The sequence below is a fragment of the Neofelis nebulosa genome, chromosome 8, assembly GCF_028018385.1.
Source record: "Neofelis nebulosa isolate mNeoNeb1 chromosome 8, mNeoNeb1.pri, whole genome shotgun sequence".
Taxonomy (NCBI): domain Eukaryota; kingdom Metazoa; phylum Chordata; class Mammalia; order Carnivora; family Felidae; genus Neofelis; species Neofelis nebulosa.
The window spans coordinates 82,480,382-82,497,445 of record NC_080789.1 but is presented as its reverse complement, the minus strand read 5'-3'; the positions used below and the strand labels follow the sequence as shown (position 1 = coordinate 82,497,445).

Genomic DNA, 17,064 nt, shown 5'->3' with positions numbered 1-17,064 from the left:
CATATACTTTCATGATGAGATTCATTTATCAAAGCATGTTGATTCATGTGCTTATGAATAAGGTACTTACTTTGAAAAGTCTGCTTCATAAACTCCCTCTTTATTTTGTAACAACATTGTTAAGGTATCATTTAGGTACATTTAGATACAATAAACTGCTGTCTTCCCTCTTTGACCTCTCACAGTGACACTTGATTTCCTCAGAGTCCTTTCCTTCAAGAGCTGATGCCAAGGAAGTTTAGACCAGACCAGACCTGAGGCTTTAGTATGGCATGCAAAAGTACTCACGTAATTCTCCTTTTCGTCAGAAAGTAAACTCCATCTGAAACAGTGCTAGCATTAAAAAGCCCCAAAGTTGAGGCACTTGAGTGGTTCGGTCAGTTAAGCCTCCGACTTCAGCTCAGGGCATGATCTCACTGTTGCAGCGTTTGAGCCCTGCATTGAGCTCTGTGCTGACAGCTCAGAGCCTGGAGCCTGTTTCAGATTCTGTGTTTCCCTCTCTCTCTCTCTCTGCCCCTTCCCTGCTCATGCTCTGTGTCTCTGTGTCTCTCTGTCTCTCCCTCTCTCTCTCTCAAAAATAAACAAACATTTAAAAAAAATTGTTTAAATCCCAAAGTAACAAACTGGAAACAGAAATAGTCTTCTATAAACACCAAAGATAATTAAAGTCTTCACATTTGAAAACCTGATTGGAAGGACATAGGAAATGTGGCTTCCTGGACGGTAAGAGAATCCTATCTGGCTGCCGTGGACACGTGTTGTCTTTGCCTTTCCAGCACCCACTGCCTTTCTCTGGCAACAGAACCCTGACAGAATAACAGAGATGGGCTCTTCTCCCACCCAGGGCATGATGGTATCATCCCTGTAAGCAGAGCATCTCATTCCCTGGCCACAGTGTTTGGCCAAAGATGGGACCATTATCCTAGTCACTGCAACAGTGACAACTGCACACTTCTGGAGTTCATGGAAATGAGGCACTCTTTTCAGCTCTGGGCTAAGAGGATAGGGTACTGTGAGGCAGAAGCTGCTAGCAGCCTGGCAGTCACCATAGGCAGAGGCTTGCCTGAGGATGGAACTAACACTCCAGACAAAATGGAATCAAGGGAAGGAGTCTGTAACAAACCTATGACTAGACCCTTCAGTTACCTTGATTACAAAGTTCTCTGCTGACAATTGTTCCAACCGGGTCTTCTGTTTCTTTCAATAAAAAAACAGCCTGATTAATAAAGCGTCTTCAAATTCACTAGTTCTATCATAACAAGGAATGTGACATTTTTGAGCTCTTATCCATGACTCTAGTCTAGAAATAGCAAACGAATACAAAGTGCAACATAAGGAATTTATGTTAGCTACAAGGAAGCATCAGGGAGAAACTTTCAAACAAGAGTTTATAAAGTGGGAGGGTATGGGGCACCTGCCCAGCTGGTTCACTGTTGGACTTTAGATCAGGTCATGATCTCACAGCTCATGAGTTCGAGCCCCACATCAGGCTCTGTGCTGACAGCTCACAGCCTGGAGCCTGCTTCGGATTCTGTGTCTTCCCCTCTCTCTGCCCCTCCCCTGCTCATGCTCTGTCTCTCTCTCTCTCTCTCTTTCCCTCTCTCAAAAATAAATAAACATTTTAAAAGTTAAAAAAAAATAAAGTGGAGGGTATAAGTGTTTTTTAATGCTTTAATTTATAAGGATTCTTCAATAGTTTGTGTGTATATATATATATATATATATATATATATATATATTAAGATTCCAGTAAATAGTAAAATCTCCTTTTATGGCATATCTAAAAGAAGGCTACAGCCTGCATCATTTTTTTTGTTTGGTATATATAAGAGACACTCTCTATGCCTTTCAGACCCCCATGATTTTGTCTAAAAATCGTTAGTATTCCCAAGATAAGAGGCCATCAAAATTTGATTAGTCACTGTTCAAAATTTAATAAGATTATCCTAGGCAAATTTGTTTATTTGTAAATTGATTAATTATCCAAATTAGATAGCAGTTTTTGCTAATCCCTCAACCATTCACGGAAGTTCATTAGGAGATCTTGGCCCATAGGAGACTAGAGAAGTATAGTAGCACCAGCTGTCCAGAGAAAAGTTGTGCAAAACCTCTATTCTCATGGCTCCAAAGCAAACATTTGTTTTTGTTTCAATAAATTAAACAAAATTGTTTCCTTTTACCACTATGTTCTACCAGGGAAGAAATATTAGCAACTAAAATAATATGTTGTCTTTAAAATGTAACAAGACTTAGGGTGCCTGGCTGGCTCAGTTGGTGGAGCCTAGGACTCTTGATCTCAGGGTGGTGAGTTCAAGCTCCACGTTGGGTGTGGAGCCTACTTAAATTAAGAATTTAAAAATAATAAATAAATAAATAAATAAACAAATAAATAAAATGTAACAAGACTTGAAAATTCTAGTCAAGGAAGACAGGGTATATATATATATATATATATATATATATATATATATATATAGAGAGAGAGAGAGAGAGAGAGAGAGAGATGCCATATAGATACCCTATATATATACATATAGATGCCATATATATATATACATATATATACCATACATATATATGCCAAGCAATTCTAAGGTTATTACTAATGTTGGTACACTTCAGGTGTTCCCATTACATCAAAAAGATAGCAGGCATCAAACTAATAAAAGATAAATGTAGGTGCTTGCAATTTAGTGACGTGCATTATCAAAGTAAGGAAGAAAAAAAAGCCAAAACCAAAATAAATAATAGATAAGGCATCGTGCCTTTGAACAGCCTACTAAACAAACACCAGCTTAAATTGTTTTACTGCAAAATTTTATAAACATAATACAGCAGAACTTTCAACATCGATGCACTCTGAAGTCAACCAAGCTTCCAAAAGGAGACTCATGTTGATTTTTTGAATATTTATGGTTTCTACCCTATTTAATTTAGGCGCCTGATGCTAAGGGTTTGATTCTTACTAAGTGTTCCACATATGTTAATTGCCATTAATCTTATCACAATAGTATAAACTAGGCAATAATCCCACTCTACAGATAAAGAAATTGAGGTTTCAGGTGTTAAGTCCTTCTTAAGGTAGTATCAAGAGGTACAGTGTGATTTGAAACCAGGTTTGTCTGAATCAAACACAAAATTTCCTGAGTACCTACTATCTGACAAATACTGTGTGAAGCATTAGGAACATGATTGTGAACAAAACCACACATGGTCTCTGCCCTTACAGAGTAACCTTAAGTAAAATTAAAACTATAGCTGTGATAAACTCTCTGAAGGAAAAAAAAAAAAGTATGGTGCTGTATGAGCATATAGAAAGGGAACTCACACAGTCTGGGAGATCAGGAAAAGTTTACTGCAGAAGGGTCACTGAGCTGAAATCTGAATAATGAATAGGTATAAATTAGGTGAAAGGCATGGGGTTAAGTGAGGAAACCTACCAGACAGAGAAGAAAATGTGTGAAAAGGCCCTGTGGTAAGAGGAAGCTCAGAATGTTTGTGCACCTAAAAAAAAGGGGAGGGGGAAGGAAGCATTGTGCCTGAAGCAGAGAGCCAGCAGAGGAAAGCATGGAACAAGATGAGGCTTGGATCTCAGAGCCCCAAAAGGCGTGAGGTTGTGCTGGGCTTCATGACATTTTATCCAAACATAAGCAAATGAAACAGAAACTTCTTTCTATATGTTTCATTTTTTTTTTAAGAAATTTCTAAATTTTTTTTTCAATGTTTATTTATTTTTGAGAGACAGAGAGACACAGAGCAGGAGCAGGGGGAGCAGGGGAAGGGCTGAGAGCGAGGGAAACACAATCCGAAGAAGGTTCCAGGCTCTCAGCTGTCAGCACAGAGCCAGACACAGGGCTCCAACTCAACAAGGCTTGAGATCATTACCTGAGCTGAAGTCGGATGCCTAACTGACTGAGCCACCCAGCACCCCATGTGTTTCATTCTTAAAATAAAGCCTCAAAAGTCACAATGAATATTTTAATCTATGAAACTTTTTAGGTCTGGTAAGTGAAACACTACCAGAGATACTGTCCCTTCAGTGATTCTATGATAAGCTACTTTTCATCCCCAGCACAGCTGCCTGGCTCAGGCTGCCTTACATATGACCCTGATTCCTCCCATGTCTACCATTTCCAACCTTATTCTATTCTTGCTCTTTACCACTGTCTGATCCCCCTACAGCAAAACCTTATCATTTCACTATCCTGCTTAAAAATCCTTCAATGGCTTCACATTACCTAATGGGGAATATGATCTGGCCTTTGTGTGCCTATCCAGTTTCATCATCTGTTAGAATATAGTCAAGCCAGGATTTGAGGATATCCAGAGAACAGGTTCATTTATAGATGCTCTATTATCACCATGATTCAAAATGGTTTCTTACCTGCTCATATTGCAATTAACTGAAGGCGGTGGGGTGGGGAGGAGGGCAATAAAAGCCTTCTTTAAAGGCCCGACCTCCAAGTATAGTCCATGACCATCCTGGCTGCAAGGGAGGCTGGGAAATGTGGTCTTTACTCTAGGCACCCACAAACTAAAATACTTCTGTTAGTATGGAAGAAAAGAAAATAGTATGGAAACCAATTTCACAATAAATTCTATTAAATAAATAAATAAAAAGGAAGAAAGGAAAAATGAATTTGAGAGAATAACTAGCAGTCTCTGATATGGAAACTGAAATTAAAATGTATTTTGCTAAATTAAATTGGTCTCAAAGTAAATGATGCAGTTGGCATCAACTCTTTAGAGTTTATCATATTAATTATAATTCCATTTTGAAAAAAAAAGTGCAATATGAATGTTGATCTAGTCTTTAAAAAAATTGTTTTAATGTTTATTTATTTTTGAAGGAGAGAGAGGCAGAGCATGAGTGGGGAAGGAGCAGAGAGACTGACACAGAATCCGAAGCAGGCCCCAGGCTCTGAGCTGTCAGCACAGAGCCCGACACGGGGCTCAAACCCACAAACCGTGAGATCATGACCTGAGCTGAAGTCAGATGCTCAACTGACTGAGCCACCCAGGTGCCCCACACTCTTTAGAAAACCGTCATAGTATAACTTTATATGCCAAGGTAATTACTGCCTCTCAAAGGTCCTACATGACAATTTATCTAAACAATTCTTTATTCAGATTCTTCAATAATTAACAAAGTGTTATTATACTTGCAATTTGATAATATTTTTAAAAGCCTTTCTGAGAGATTCTTTAGCAGCTAAGACTGGAAATAAGCACTTGGTTTCACCCTAACAGATAACAATGACTTCATTTGTACTGATTGGGAAAGGAGGCTCATTCTTCACATGAATTTAGAATTAGAACTCAACTATTAAATCATGTCCTGCCAGGTAAATAGTGAAGAAAGGTAAATAGAGGCTCTATTTTCATTTGTTCTTAATCCTAGAAATGGATTAATTTGGTAAAGTTTTAAATAACTAACACTTTCATTGACAATGAGGCTTAATTTGATTTAAAAATGTCATAATATTTACCATTCCTAGCCACAAGCATAGAGTCCTTAAAACAACAAAATTCCTTTCTTTACATTTCCTGCCTATTTTAACAAACCAGGTTTGAAATTACCCTCTTTGAAAACATGGTTGAAGCCAAAAATCTACTTGAAATGCAAATGTTTAAGTAGTTATGTCCCTGATATCAGCAATGACCTTGAACACTTTAGCCAAACACAAGTAGCTAGTCCTTAAATCATTAACTTCTTTTGGATCCCTAATGTAACTGTGTTGATGCTTTGTATAATATATTTTTTAAGTCACTGTCTTTAATTGGTGTGATGTACTTCCACTGAATTAATGTGGATGTTACAGAAATGAAGCAAAACTGATCATGTTTTGTATCTTTCATCTCAAATGTACTTTTCTAAAAATATTACATTTTAAACACCTATCATAGAAGATCATGGCACATTAGAACTAAAGGAAATAGAATGACATTGTCTTACTTTTTAAATTTTCCAGACACTTATCCTTAAATTTCAAAAATAAAAATTACAAGTTGTCATTCCATTTTTCTTAAGTTCTATAAATTCTCCAACTATTCTCCGGTTTCATATTAGCAAATTATTCCAAACTAAACTTTTTTTGCCAAAATGTCTCCCTGGATATATCATATACTATCCACAAAGAGAAAGAGATGACAAATTCACCCTTTGCACACATTAAAAACAAAATCGAACTTTCTGAAATATCAACTTTTCTTTCATGTGGCTATTAAACAAGGCTATAGACATTACTTTTTCTAGACTATAGGATTTATCACATGTTGGGCTAGGTAGGTGCAGAGATATGACCCAAGAGATTATTGAACTACCTATTATACTGAGGTTTAATGGCACCATAAAACTAATGGCAACTTTCATGTGTTTCAAAAGAATTACCTATATAGATTCTCAAAACATTTAATAAGAACAATTATATTGATTTCTTTCCAGAGAAGGACTGATGTTAACAGCTACTTAGAGATTTGACAATACATATATTCTCTTTTTTTATTATTCTAGAGAAAGTGTGCACACAAGCGGCTTGGGACGGGGAAGGAGGAGTGGAGAGAGGAAACAGAGAGAGAAGGAGAGAGAATCTTAAGAAGGGTCCACACTTAGCACGGAGCCTGATGCAGTCTCAATCCCACAACACGGAGATCATGACCTGAGCCCAATTCAAGAGTCAGATGCTTGACCAGCTGAACCACCCAGGTGCCCTGAGAATATATATATTCTAATTCAATAAATATTTATTGAGCCAAGCACTTGAGAAACTCATTGACAAAACAAAAAGATCCCCGCCTTCAAAGAGTTCATAGACAGATGATAAACAATGGGTACATTAAATAGTAAATTATATTGTATATAATAAGATAGTAGGGGGGTAAAGGGTAGAGCAAGATAAGGAGAATAGGAAAGGCTGAGGCAAAATGTGAAAGAGGTTACCATATGACCCCCCAATTCCATTGTTAGATATATACCCAAAAGAATTAAAAATATATACCCACACAAAATATATATATATCCACACAAAAACCTGTACATGAATATTCATGGCAGCGTCATTCATAACAATTAAAAAGTGGAATCAACCCCAAATAACCATCAACAGATGAAGAGATAAACACACATGCTAAATCCTTCCAATAGGATATTATTTGGTGATAAAATGGAATGGAGTACTGGTACATGCTACAATATGGATGATGCTTGAAGACATTATAGTTAGTAAAATAAGCCCAGACACAAAAGGACAAATATTGTATGATTCCATTTATGTGAGGCACCTGGAATAGGTAAATTCATAGAGACAGAAAGTAGACTAGGAGTCACAGAGGGGAAGTGGGGAAAGTGATTATCTAAAGAGTACAGACTTTCTGTCTGGGATGATGAAAAATCTGAAAATGGATAGTGGTGATGGCTGCACAACATTGTAAATATGATTAACGCCACTGAATTTTATACTTAAAATGGTTAAGATGGCAAGTTTTATGTTATATGTATTTTACCACAATTTATTTAGAAAGGCACTTAGGAAGTTACTATTTACCTACAAAGTAGTGATCTAAGCTCACAATCCCCTTAGCTCTCTCCCCATACCACACTGCCCAGAAGCCAGCAGAAATCAGACACCTCTGCTCAGTGATTTCCGTGATAATCAAACCTGGCATTGTTCATGCACCTTAATGAATGAATAATCTGAGTGGAGACAAACTCCATCACTCAACATTATGAAATTTAAGAAGATGCAAAGTATAGGAATTGCTGGTGGATCCAGGTCATGTAAACGGAGAACCCAGAGAGAAGTTTCTGCTATTAAGATTCCCACAGCAGCAGCCTGTCTTACTGCTCAGTTGTTGAGCTCATCATTCAATTTCTTGGAGCTCCTCCAGTATCCTTATAATTAACATTTCCTTCTTTGCTTAAGCTAGCCAGAGATGGTTTCTGTTCCTCACAAACAAAAGAACCTTACTTCTAATATAATATAGACTTTTGATTCCTAAGCTTTATCCATGTGGGAAAATGATATGCAAGTATCTTTTGCTTTCCAAATCTTTTGGGCTTTTGAGATCAGATCATAAGAATGAGGATAGCAAAGGATACCGATAGATTCTTTTCAAGAGGATCCAAGACAGTTCAATACAAGGTTTGTAAATAATTTAACTAAAGGTGAGTTGGAACATGAATTGGAGATCACTTTAGGCTCAGAAATGTGTACAAAAACAGGTCTCCTCCCCACCCCACTATTGGAAAATAGAGCATTCCTAGGAAAGCTTTTGCAAGCCAAAATGGCAGAAAACAAAGAAGCAATTACCATGACATAAAAGCAAAAATTCTCTTTGGATTTCTTTCAATTAATGAAAATTAGGTATTAATATAGGTCGTTTGTAAAGGAAAATGACAAAGTAAACTTTCAAATAGCAGGAAAAACCTGCAATACACTTTGATTTGCCAGTAGAAAAGCCAATCAACGACTTTATGGTCCAGTTTTATTTTTTTGTTTCTGTCGGTTCTGTTTGTGCTCTATTTAGCTCTGATGATCCATGTAATTCCCTACATAATTTGATGAATCCTCTTTTCAATAACATTTGGAGAGTAGCAGTGTCTGTCTTTAGTGATTGTTTCAAAATTAGTCACTACCACAAGGTCTTAGAGGGCTAGATATCCAGGAAATTACTTAATTAAAAACTTCAGTTTTCTCTAGGACTCTGTTGAGGAATTGTTTTGGGTAACTAATATATAATAAAAGTCTAGCATTTTGTAATTTTCACAAAGAAATTTTTATGAGGATATTTTAATAGGAGATCAAACATCTTACTAATAGAATCTCAATAACACATTTGAATTCTAAGAATTTAGACATGTATTCAGAGTATGCTTTGCTCACTTCCTAAGCCTTTCCCCTCATTCATGGTTATCTATAAATGCACCAAAAAAAAAGAGGGCTTCATACCTACCAGAAAGGTATTCTATACCAAGTGTGAATGTGTGTGTGTGTGTGTGTGTGTGTGTGTGTGTGTGTATTGAACAGTCATAGGCAGTATGAAGCAAAAAAAACAAAAAACAAAACTATTTTTTTTTGCATCCCAAGAAATTTAGAACTATGTTAGATAAAAAGTTGTCCTTATTGCCTAAATTTCCAGGGATCTGTAAGACTCTAATTAGGTTCATGATTCCTGAAGAAAAACTATGAAACACTGGGGACAAGGAAAAATAAGGGGAAAGGAGTAAATATATAATATCCTAAGAAGCTGGAAGCATTGTATAAATTCCCCCAAATAATTCCCAAGTTTCTTCTTTATAACATGCCCTCATTATCTCGGGTCTCAGTAAATTCAGTGTATGTGACAAAGATTGAAGGCAGTTTAAACAACTCAGAGGATCTGAGCCAAACTTAAACTTCTCATATTTGGAAATTAGCATAAAATATCTTCTTAGATCATGTCTTCTATCTTTTCATATCTCAAAAATATCCAATTGTTTGCTTCCTTTTTTGGAGCTATCAAAAATCGACAGAAAAATTTCACCAAGCCTCTTTTTAAATGAAGAAAAAAAAAAACATCAAAAATATATATCAAGGGGCACCTGGGTGGCTCAGTCAGTTAAGCATCCAACTCTTGATTTCAGCTCAGGCCATGATCCCAGGGTTGTGGGACTGAGCCCCGCGTCTGGCTCCACGCTCAGTGAGGAGCCTGCTTAAGATTCTCTCTCTCCGGCTGCCCCCCTCCCCAACCCATGCCCTCTCTCTCTCTTTCTCTCTAAAATAAAAAAATAATACGTGCTCAAATTATGGGTACAGATTTGAGACAAATATCCATCCTAATGATCTTTCAAAGTTCAGCTTAAATACGACCTCCTCCTCGAAGCGCCCCCCCCCACCGAGATCACACCAGCAAGAAGCAACAGAATCTTCTTCTGACTTCTTTACAATATTGTTTTTAATCATCTTTATGACATTTGAAAAGAATTGCCTTATGTTGTGGTTATTCAATATCAGTCTCACCTCCATCACTAAATAGTTACTACGCTGACTTCACAAACATTTATTAAACAGGAACTGTGTGAGGTGCTAAGCATACAAAGATTAAAATAACAGTTCTTTACCCTGTGGCATTTATAGCACTGAGAGCAAAGAAGGTGCCAAATACATAAACTCTCTCATAGGTCTTAGCCAACTTCTCAAAGGAATCCACAAACTACATAAGATCCAGCATATCTTCACACTGTATCCCAAGCACATAGTCAGGGCTCCTTAAATATTTGTTGAGTGAATTAATGATTCCATCTGCAGCATGCTCCAGCATAAACCACCTCACAAGGAAAGTTACATGGACTTGATGCGTGATGTAGACACATTTTCAATTTTATGGTTAAACTTTTTTGTAAATAGCCTCATAATTTAATTTATTCTTATTCAGGGTTGGATTTCTGTGGGTGTGTGTTAGTATAAACTATAAAATCGCCATTGTTAACCAATGAGTGATTTGAATTTTGAGAGAGCTAATCATCCATTTCAAAGATACTTAAGAAAAATATTTCAATCATACCTACACAAAAAGAAATCCTTCACAAACTATCGCCTATAGAAGCTGACTCAGGAAATAAAAGTTTCATTGTGACTACTAAGATTATGAACATGAACAAGTCGGCCATGCTAAAGTGCTTACTTCTTACATGTATAAACAGACTTCTAAAATAAAACAAACTATCTATTTACTGTATAAGTTAAATCAATCATTCATAACTGCTCAGCATTACTGGTCAAACATTTTCCCATAATACATTTTAAAATACCAATAATAGCTAGGAACAAGTTGGGTTCACAGTAAACATAAGACCATCTATTTCAGTGGCATGCAGTTTCCTCATCTGCAGTTTTCTTGCAGACTATGACCAGTACAATGCTTTATTTATGCTTTTTAAGATAAATACTGTCGACTAACAGTAATAAGAAATTGAAGACTCTTTCAAAACATCACTTTCACTTTGGCTAGCTTTCCCAACTGTATCAGTAATAGATGTTTAATTACAGAAACATATATAGAACCTGGGAAATATAGGAGATACAAAAATGAAAATGGAAATCACCTATCCATTCACCATGTGGTGCCATAACTGCTAACATGCTGTTCTATTTTCTGTCACTATTTCCCATGTATGTTGTTTTGTATTTTTCAAGTAGAATTATGGTTTTCTGAAGGCATATATTGAAAACTTTCCAGTCTAAATCTGCATGGGAGTGGAAAGATAACCACAAAAAAAAAAAGGCATCAATACATTTGAAAAGCAGAGTTTTATCCATTGAATGAATGAATGAATGATCATTAAAGTTACACTTCTCATTATAATCTGATGAGCGGTTACCAAGATCTGGTGTTAAAAAAAAAAAGGAGTAAAATTCATTCTGTTACTATGCCATAAATTTGTCATAGATGTCCACTGTTACTTCTTCTTCTATATTTGTATATGAAGACACACCCTCTGCCTGGAATTTCAGTTTTAAATTATGAGTCTATAGTATTCTGTCTATATTCTGTAAGTTACCCTTGTACCATCTGTATAAGGACAGTTCCAAGGGGACAGTGTGATTATGAAATGTGTTACCTATGCAAAAAATAAAATACAATAAAATAAAATAAGCTTCTGTTAAACCTAGAAAAAGATCAAGCAGTTGCCTGTGAGTTTCAGTCTATCAGAGCCAAGCCAGGCATTTGAGGAGGGATGGTTGTTTACCTGACCGAGCTATCCACAAGAGAGGGTCTAAAAGCTAAAAGAGAAGTCATTTATGGAATGACTTCTAAGTTTAAGAAACAGTCCACTTTAGCTTAAAATAGACTTTATGTTCACCACTTGAGAAACTGTCTTTGTACCTGAGCAGATTTCAAGTTCCATAACATGACACTACTAACCCTTAGATTTTCCAAAACAGCTAAGTTTTCAAGATTATACTGTCTTCTTCCTCTCCACTGAACATGCATGCAAATATTCAATGGATTTTTAGATGTTTTTTATCAAAATAGCATATGCCTCAACCAAAACAAAGCTAAGTTTATACAGCTAGTTACAGCAGGAAATACTGGCTGTTAACTTGGAAGGGTTCTGTTGGAAAGACTAAAGATAATCTGCAAATTATTCTAAAATAGAAGTTGACTATAACCATGCCTTGCTTCATCTACTTGACTCTTTCTTCACTGATCAGACAGTCCTAGTAAGGAAAAGAATCTTAAAACTGTAATAAGAGTAGCATAATTCAATGACAGAAGAAAAGATAATAATAAACCAAATCTGCAAATATTTAAATACCAAAAACATTAAACAGAGAAAAAGATCAGGAAGGGAAAGTCAAGGGACTATAATTGGGAACAATAAAAGGTATGCATTTATAGTTTTATTCATCCGAGGAATTAAGGTAGAATTATAAACTGTGTGACATGCCATCACCCTACCTAATGTCCATCATTGAACATGGAAACAAAGGTACTGAAAAGTTCACTGAATTGGCCAAAAATCAAGCAGCAAGTAAAGATAAGGGCCCCAGTTTTTTGTCACTCTGGTTAAGAGATTATTATGATGCTCTGTAGTCACGGCATCAATGAGTGTCATCTGATAGTTTGCTGAGACTTTAACTAGTGGGTGTTGACTCTTGGTAGATCCTGCGAAGAAACCTCAAGCCAAAAGCAGCAATCACTTATACATATATAGACACACACACACACACACACACACACACACACACACACACACTCATATGCACATGTGTCATTTACTAACCTTTCAACCATATGGAGAATAGACAATGAAGGAGTTAAATACCTTTTTACTGATTCTATCCCACCCACCCTGGAAGTCCTGCTATGCTCATTCCCACTGGATGGTACCTAATCACTGGTCAAGGTGATATTGACCTTGATATCATATTCAAGGTGATATCATATTCAGAAATATGAAGTGTCAGATGTGGCAATAACCAGGGAAGCGAGGCTCAGGATAAAGAAAATAGAAAAGGGAAGAAGGAACTATTACCACTGCATTTAAAATTGTACAGCAGCTCCCAAAATTCCCTCCCTTCCTTTTAAAAAATAGAAATTATAACCCTAAAATGTACCATTAGCCAGAAATTTGTTTATTTAAAATATATTCGCCATCTTCATTCTACAGGATTTAAAGCAGTTTTCCTTAAATCAATATAAGTGTTTCTTAAATAGATGTTTAGATGAAAAATTAAGTTACAAAATACAAACTGGCCCCTTTTGCACCTACACAAGCTGGGAGAAAAATACCTCAGTCAGCAACAATTCGGGATTCAGAAACATCAGGTACGTACTGGTTAAAGGATAACTGGAGAAAAAAGAGGAAATGCAAATCTTTGCAACTGGGGCATTCTAATTTCTCACACTGAGAAATCAAACTTGGAAGCTCAGTCACAGAGCCTAAGAAAATTCCTCCCACATTTCCAGTAGGAAGTATCTCTAAGAGGAGCCTGCTAAACTCTTCAAGAATGAAACTGATCGGTTTTTTAACAGAAAAATTCATTACCTTATTGCAAAACTTCCCCAAAGCAAAATGATAATAATGCATATCCTCCAAAACTTCCTTACACACTAAATGTTCAAATCAGACAAAATTTGTTTGCAGATGACTATCTTTACCAAGAATTACCTTGAAATGCTTATCCACTAAATTCTCATTAACTACTCTCTTAAGCTGAATTTGAAAAGCCATCATGCTATCAAAAGTGTCAAATGGCTCTCTCCCTGGTATCTCACCGCTGCGTCGGTGCAGGTAGGGGATTGAGCTCGAGCTAGCTCGAATAAAGGCTCTTTGCTTTTGAAAAAAAAAAAAAAAAAAAAAAAAAAAAGTGTCAAATGGATAAAGAGCTAAAACTTTAAGCCAAATTTTTAGCTCCACAGGTTAGAGAAAAAGAATATCCAATCAAAGCACCAAGCTTCACCAAGGGCAGCTTTTCTGAAGATCCTTCCTCACCTCAGAATCGAGCTACACAGAGGTCTTGTCATATTAACCTCAACAAGACTCAATTTGTTAACAGAAAAATAATACTACACATGTTCTGTAGAAACGCAACTTTCAAAACACCAGCAAGAAATTTGGATACAAATAAATATTTTCACAAACATACACTACATTAAAGGTCGAGAGCTTTCTTTTTCTCAAGGCTTAAAGATTATGATATGTCGCCAAAGAAACACACACTCGGCTGGGAATCTGGAGACAGGGTTACAGTTCCAGCTTTTGGCATTAATATCCTCTGTTTCTTAGGTAAGTCACCTCATTTCTCTTCCCCTGAGTTCCCTGATCTCTATAATGAGCAGGACAGAGTCCACAACTGCTGAAGCAGCAGCTTCCTGATTTACCACCTATAACTCTTTATGTGTATAGATACATAAACACATACCTTTGCTGAATGAGACACTACAAACACATGGCCTTTTGTTTGTCTAGGCTTTATACTCTATTCCTAGTCCTTTTTTTTTTTTTTATCATTTTGTCTACCAGTGTTAACTATTGTTCACAGGAACCAAGGTAGTGCTAATTACAATAGCTGACACATAAGTGCATACTATGTGCCAGGTACTGTGCTAAGCGCTTTACATATATTAACTCACTTCTTCCTCACCAAAGCCCTGTGAGATAGAAACCATCATTCTTCCCAACTTTAGACATGAGAAAACTGAGATACAGAGCAATTTTGTAACTTGCCCATCCCACGGTCATAAGATTCACACATGGAGAAGCCAGGATTTGACCCTAAGCATTTTGGCCCTGGAGCCCTTCCTGCTTACCCACCACCCAGAGAGTGAGTCTATGGTGGGGAAAGGTGAAGTGCAACAGAGTTCATCTGCAAAATGGTGCTGGGGGCACAAAAATGTCCTTGTACTGTGAATTCTGTCAGGAACAAATGGTAGCTCATGAGTTACAAACCCAACATACACACTGGCCACTGATATTTTTTCTTACCCATTTCAGTTTCACGATTAACATTGACCTTAAAGGGAATCAATTATATCTACCTCCCTTCCTTCACCTACGGGGGAGATGCACTATTAACACAAACTGTGTAAGCACTGGTGACTTCCACGACCTCGGTCGAGTAGGCACCCACTCCGTTATAATATGGCTCACAGTCACGGTCCAAGGACACTGCATGTTAAGTCATGTGCCCTAAAACCTAACAGTGACCAGCCAGGAGTGGAAACACCAGTTCTGCAGCCTGAAATCCTAAAGAGTGGGCAGTCTGAAGTACTGAGACCGCAAGGTAATAAAAATTTAAAAAAAAAAAAAAATGCGTGCGCATGAAAACACATTGCCGCGTGCATATTTAAACTGCTAACTGGTATTCACAATCAGGACAGAGAGAAAATACTAGTCATCAAGGAAGTCCTATTTAACCAACTAGCACATGTTATGTTTATATAGCTATTTCCCCCATTCATAAGTCAGCTCGAATCTCAAGAGCCCTGCACTTGGCTGAGTTCCAGGAGAAGTTCAGGATTTCAGTGGGCCAAGGCCCGGGACAGGGGAAAAGCAGGTCTGCGTTTTAGAACCAGGAGGCCCTCAGAGACGTCTAAGGGTCACAGAGCTGCAGTCATCATCCCTGGGCTACCCCTGACGGCAAGTCCCGGTTTGGCAAAGCCGAAAGGAAATTACTTCAGAGAAGACGAGACGGTGAGCAACCCCCGCAGGGGCAAAGCCACACTTTGGCTCACCACGTCGCCTGAGTTTCATGTCCAAGGCCACGGACTTTTATCGACTGCCCTGAGAGACAGGGGCTTGGGGGTGGTCGCTCGCCAAGACCGGGAGAGGTGCAGTATTGTTCTACCTTTTCGGGAAAACAAACACGTTTAACGAAAACAACCCTTGGAGAAGCTAGCGAAGACTTCTTCGCAGGGCCTGTCTCGGGGCTTTTGAATCACTTCCTCCTTTTTTGATGCGTCTCTGAGCTTGAGATTACGAAGTTGCTGAGAAAGTCGTGCCTCTCCGGGCAGCTTCCTGCGAGCGAGCCGAGAGCCCGGCGCTGTCCGCGGGCGCACAGACCCAGCCGCGCGGCCCGGCCACCCCTCGGGCGGGAGCAGGGGGACGCAGCGGAGCGAGCAGGGGCGGGGATGGTTCAGGAGAGAGAGCGCGGGCGCTGCGCAGCCCGCGTCCCCGGCTTACCCCAGGGTGCTGATGAAGCCGTTGACCGAGCCCTCCGCGTACAGGGACACGATGTCCCCTATGTAGAGGAAGCTGGACATTTTATCAGACATGCTGCTTCATGCTCCAAAGTAGACGTCCCTCCTCTTCCCTGCGCCCTCGCCGCCGTCTCCGGGGAGCCGCCGCGGCAGAGGCGGAACGGAGCGCACAGCTGTAGCGCCGACAGCGGCAGCGAAGGGCACGGCCTGAGTGACCGAGTGTCGTGGCTCAGCCCTGCCCCCGCGCCGGGGAAGCCGGCCCGGAGCGAAGCCGCTGCGGCGGACGCCCCGCGACGTGCGCAGCCCTGGGGGTCGGGGGGGGGCCGAGAGCCGCAGCCGCCGCTTCCCCGGCAGGTTTCCTGTTCCTTTCAGAACTTTTCTCTCCAACACCTCTGCTCCTCCTCCCGCCTCCTCCGCTCCCCCGCTCCGGGTCCCCTCCTCGTTCTGCGCCCCACCGCGGCGGTCCCCGCCGCCCTGCAGGAGCTGGTGGTGGCAGAGCCGCTCGGTCCCCTTGGGGGAATTTTTGGACCAGGTGGCGATGCCCATTGGGCTGAGGGGAGGAGAGGAGCCCGGGGAAAGGAGGTGGAAGGCCAATCAGCGAGCTGCGGCCGGGGGCGGAGCTGGAACGGGGCGGGGCGACTCTGGGGAGGACGGGCCACCGGGGAAGCGGCGCGCTGCGGTGAGCCTCTGGCGCTGGAGGGGCGGCGCGGACCCCCAGAGCGAGCAAAAGGGAGATTTATAGCCGCCCTGGAGCTTATGGGCCTGGGGTGCGACAGTTCCCTCCCGGGAAAGTGCATGATGGTGGGGCCAAGACGTTTTCCCTGGGCTTTTAAGGGAGCAGGGAGGGTGAGAATTGGCCTGGCGGGCGCGGGGGTCGCG

The 17,064-nt window shown here is 39.5% G+C and overlaps 1 protein-coding gene across 3 annotated transcripts in view; it reads right to left on the bottom strand.

Moving 5' to 3' along the window:
• ITPR2 (inositol 1,4,5-trisphosphate receptor type 2) overlaps positions 1–16,621 on the bottom strand; it is a 493,421-nt gene extending 476,800 nt beyond the window's left edge. Inside the window, exon 1 of one of the 3 annotated variants that reach the window (XR_009265827.1) lies at positions 16,169–16,621. Coding sequence is in view for 2 of the 3 variants with exons in the window: in XM_058743294.1 (XP_058599277.1) it covers positions 16,169–16,260 (92 nt within the window). In the remaining variant the exon portion in view is untranslated. The remainder of the gene's footprint in view (positions 1–16,168) is intronic. The other 2 variants (XM_058743294.1, XM_058743295.1) reach the window with 2 other exon arrangements.
• Between the last annotated feature and the right edge of the window lie 443 nt (positions 16,622–17,064).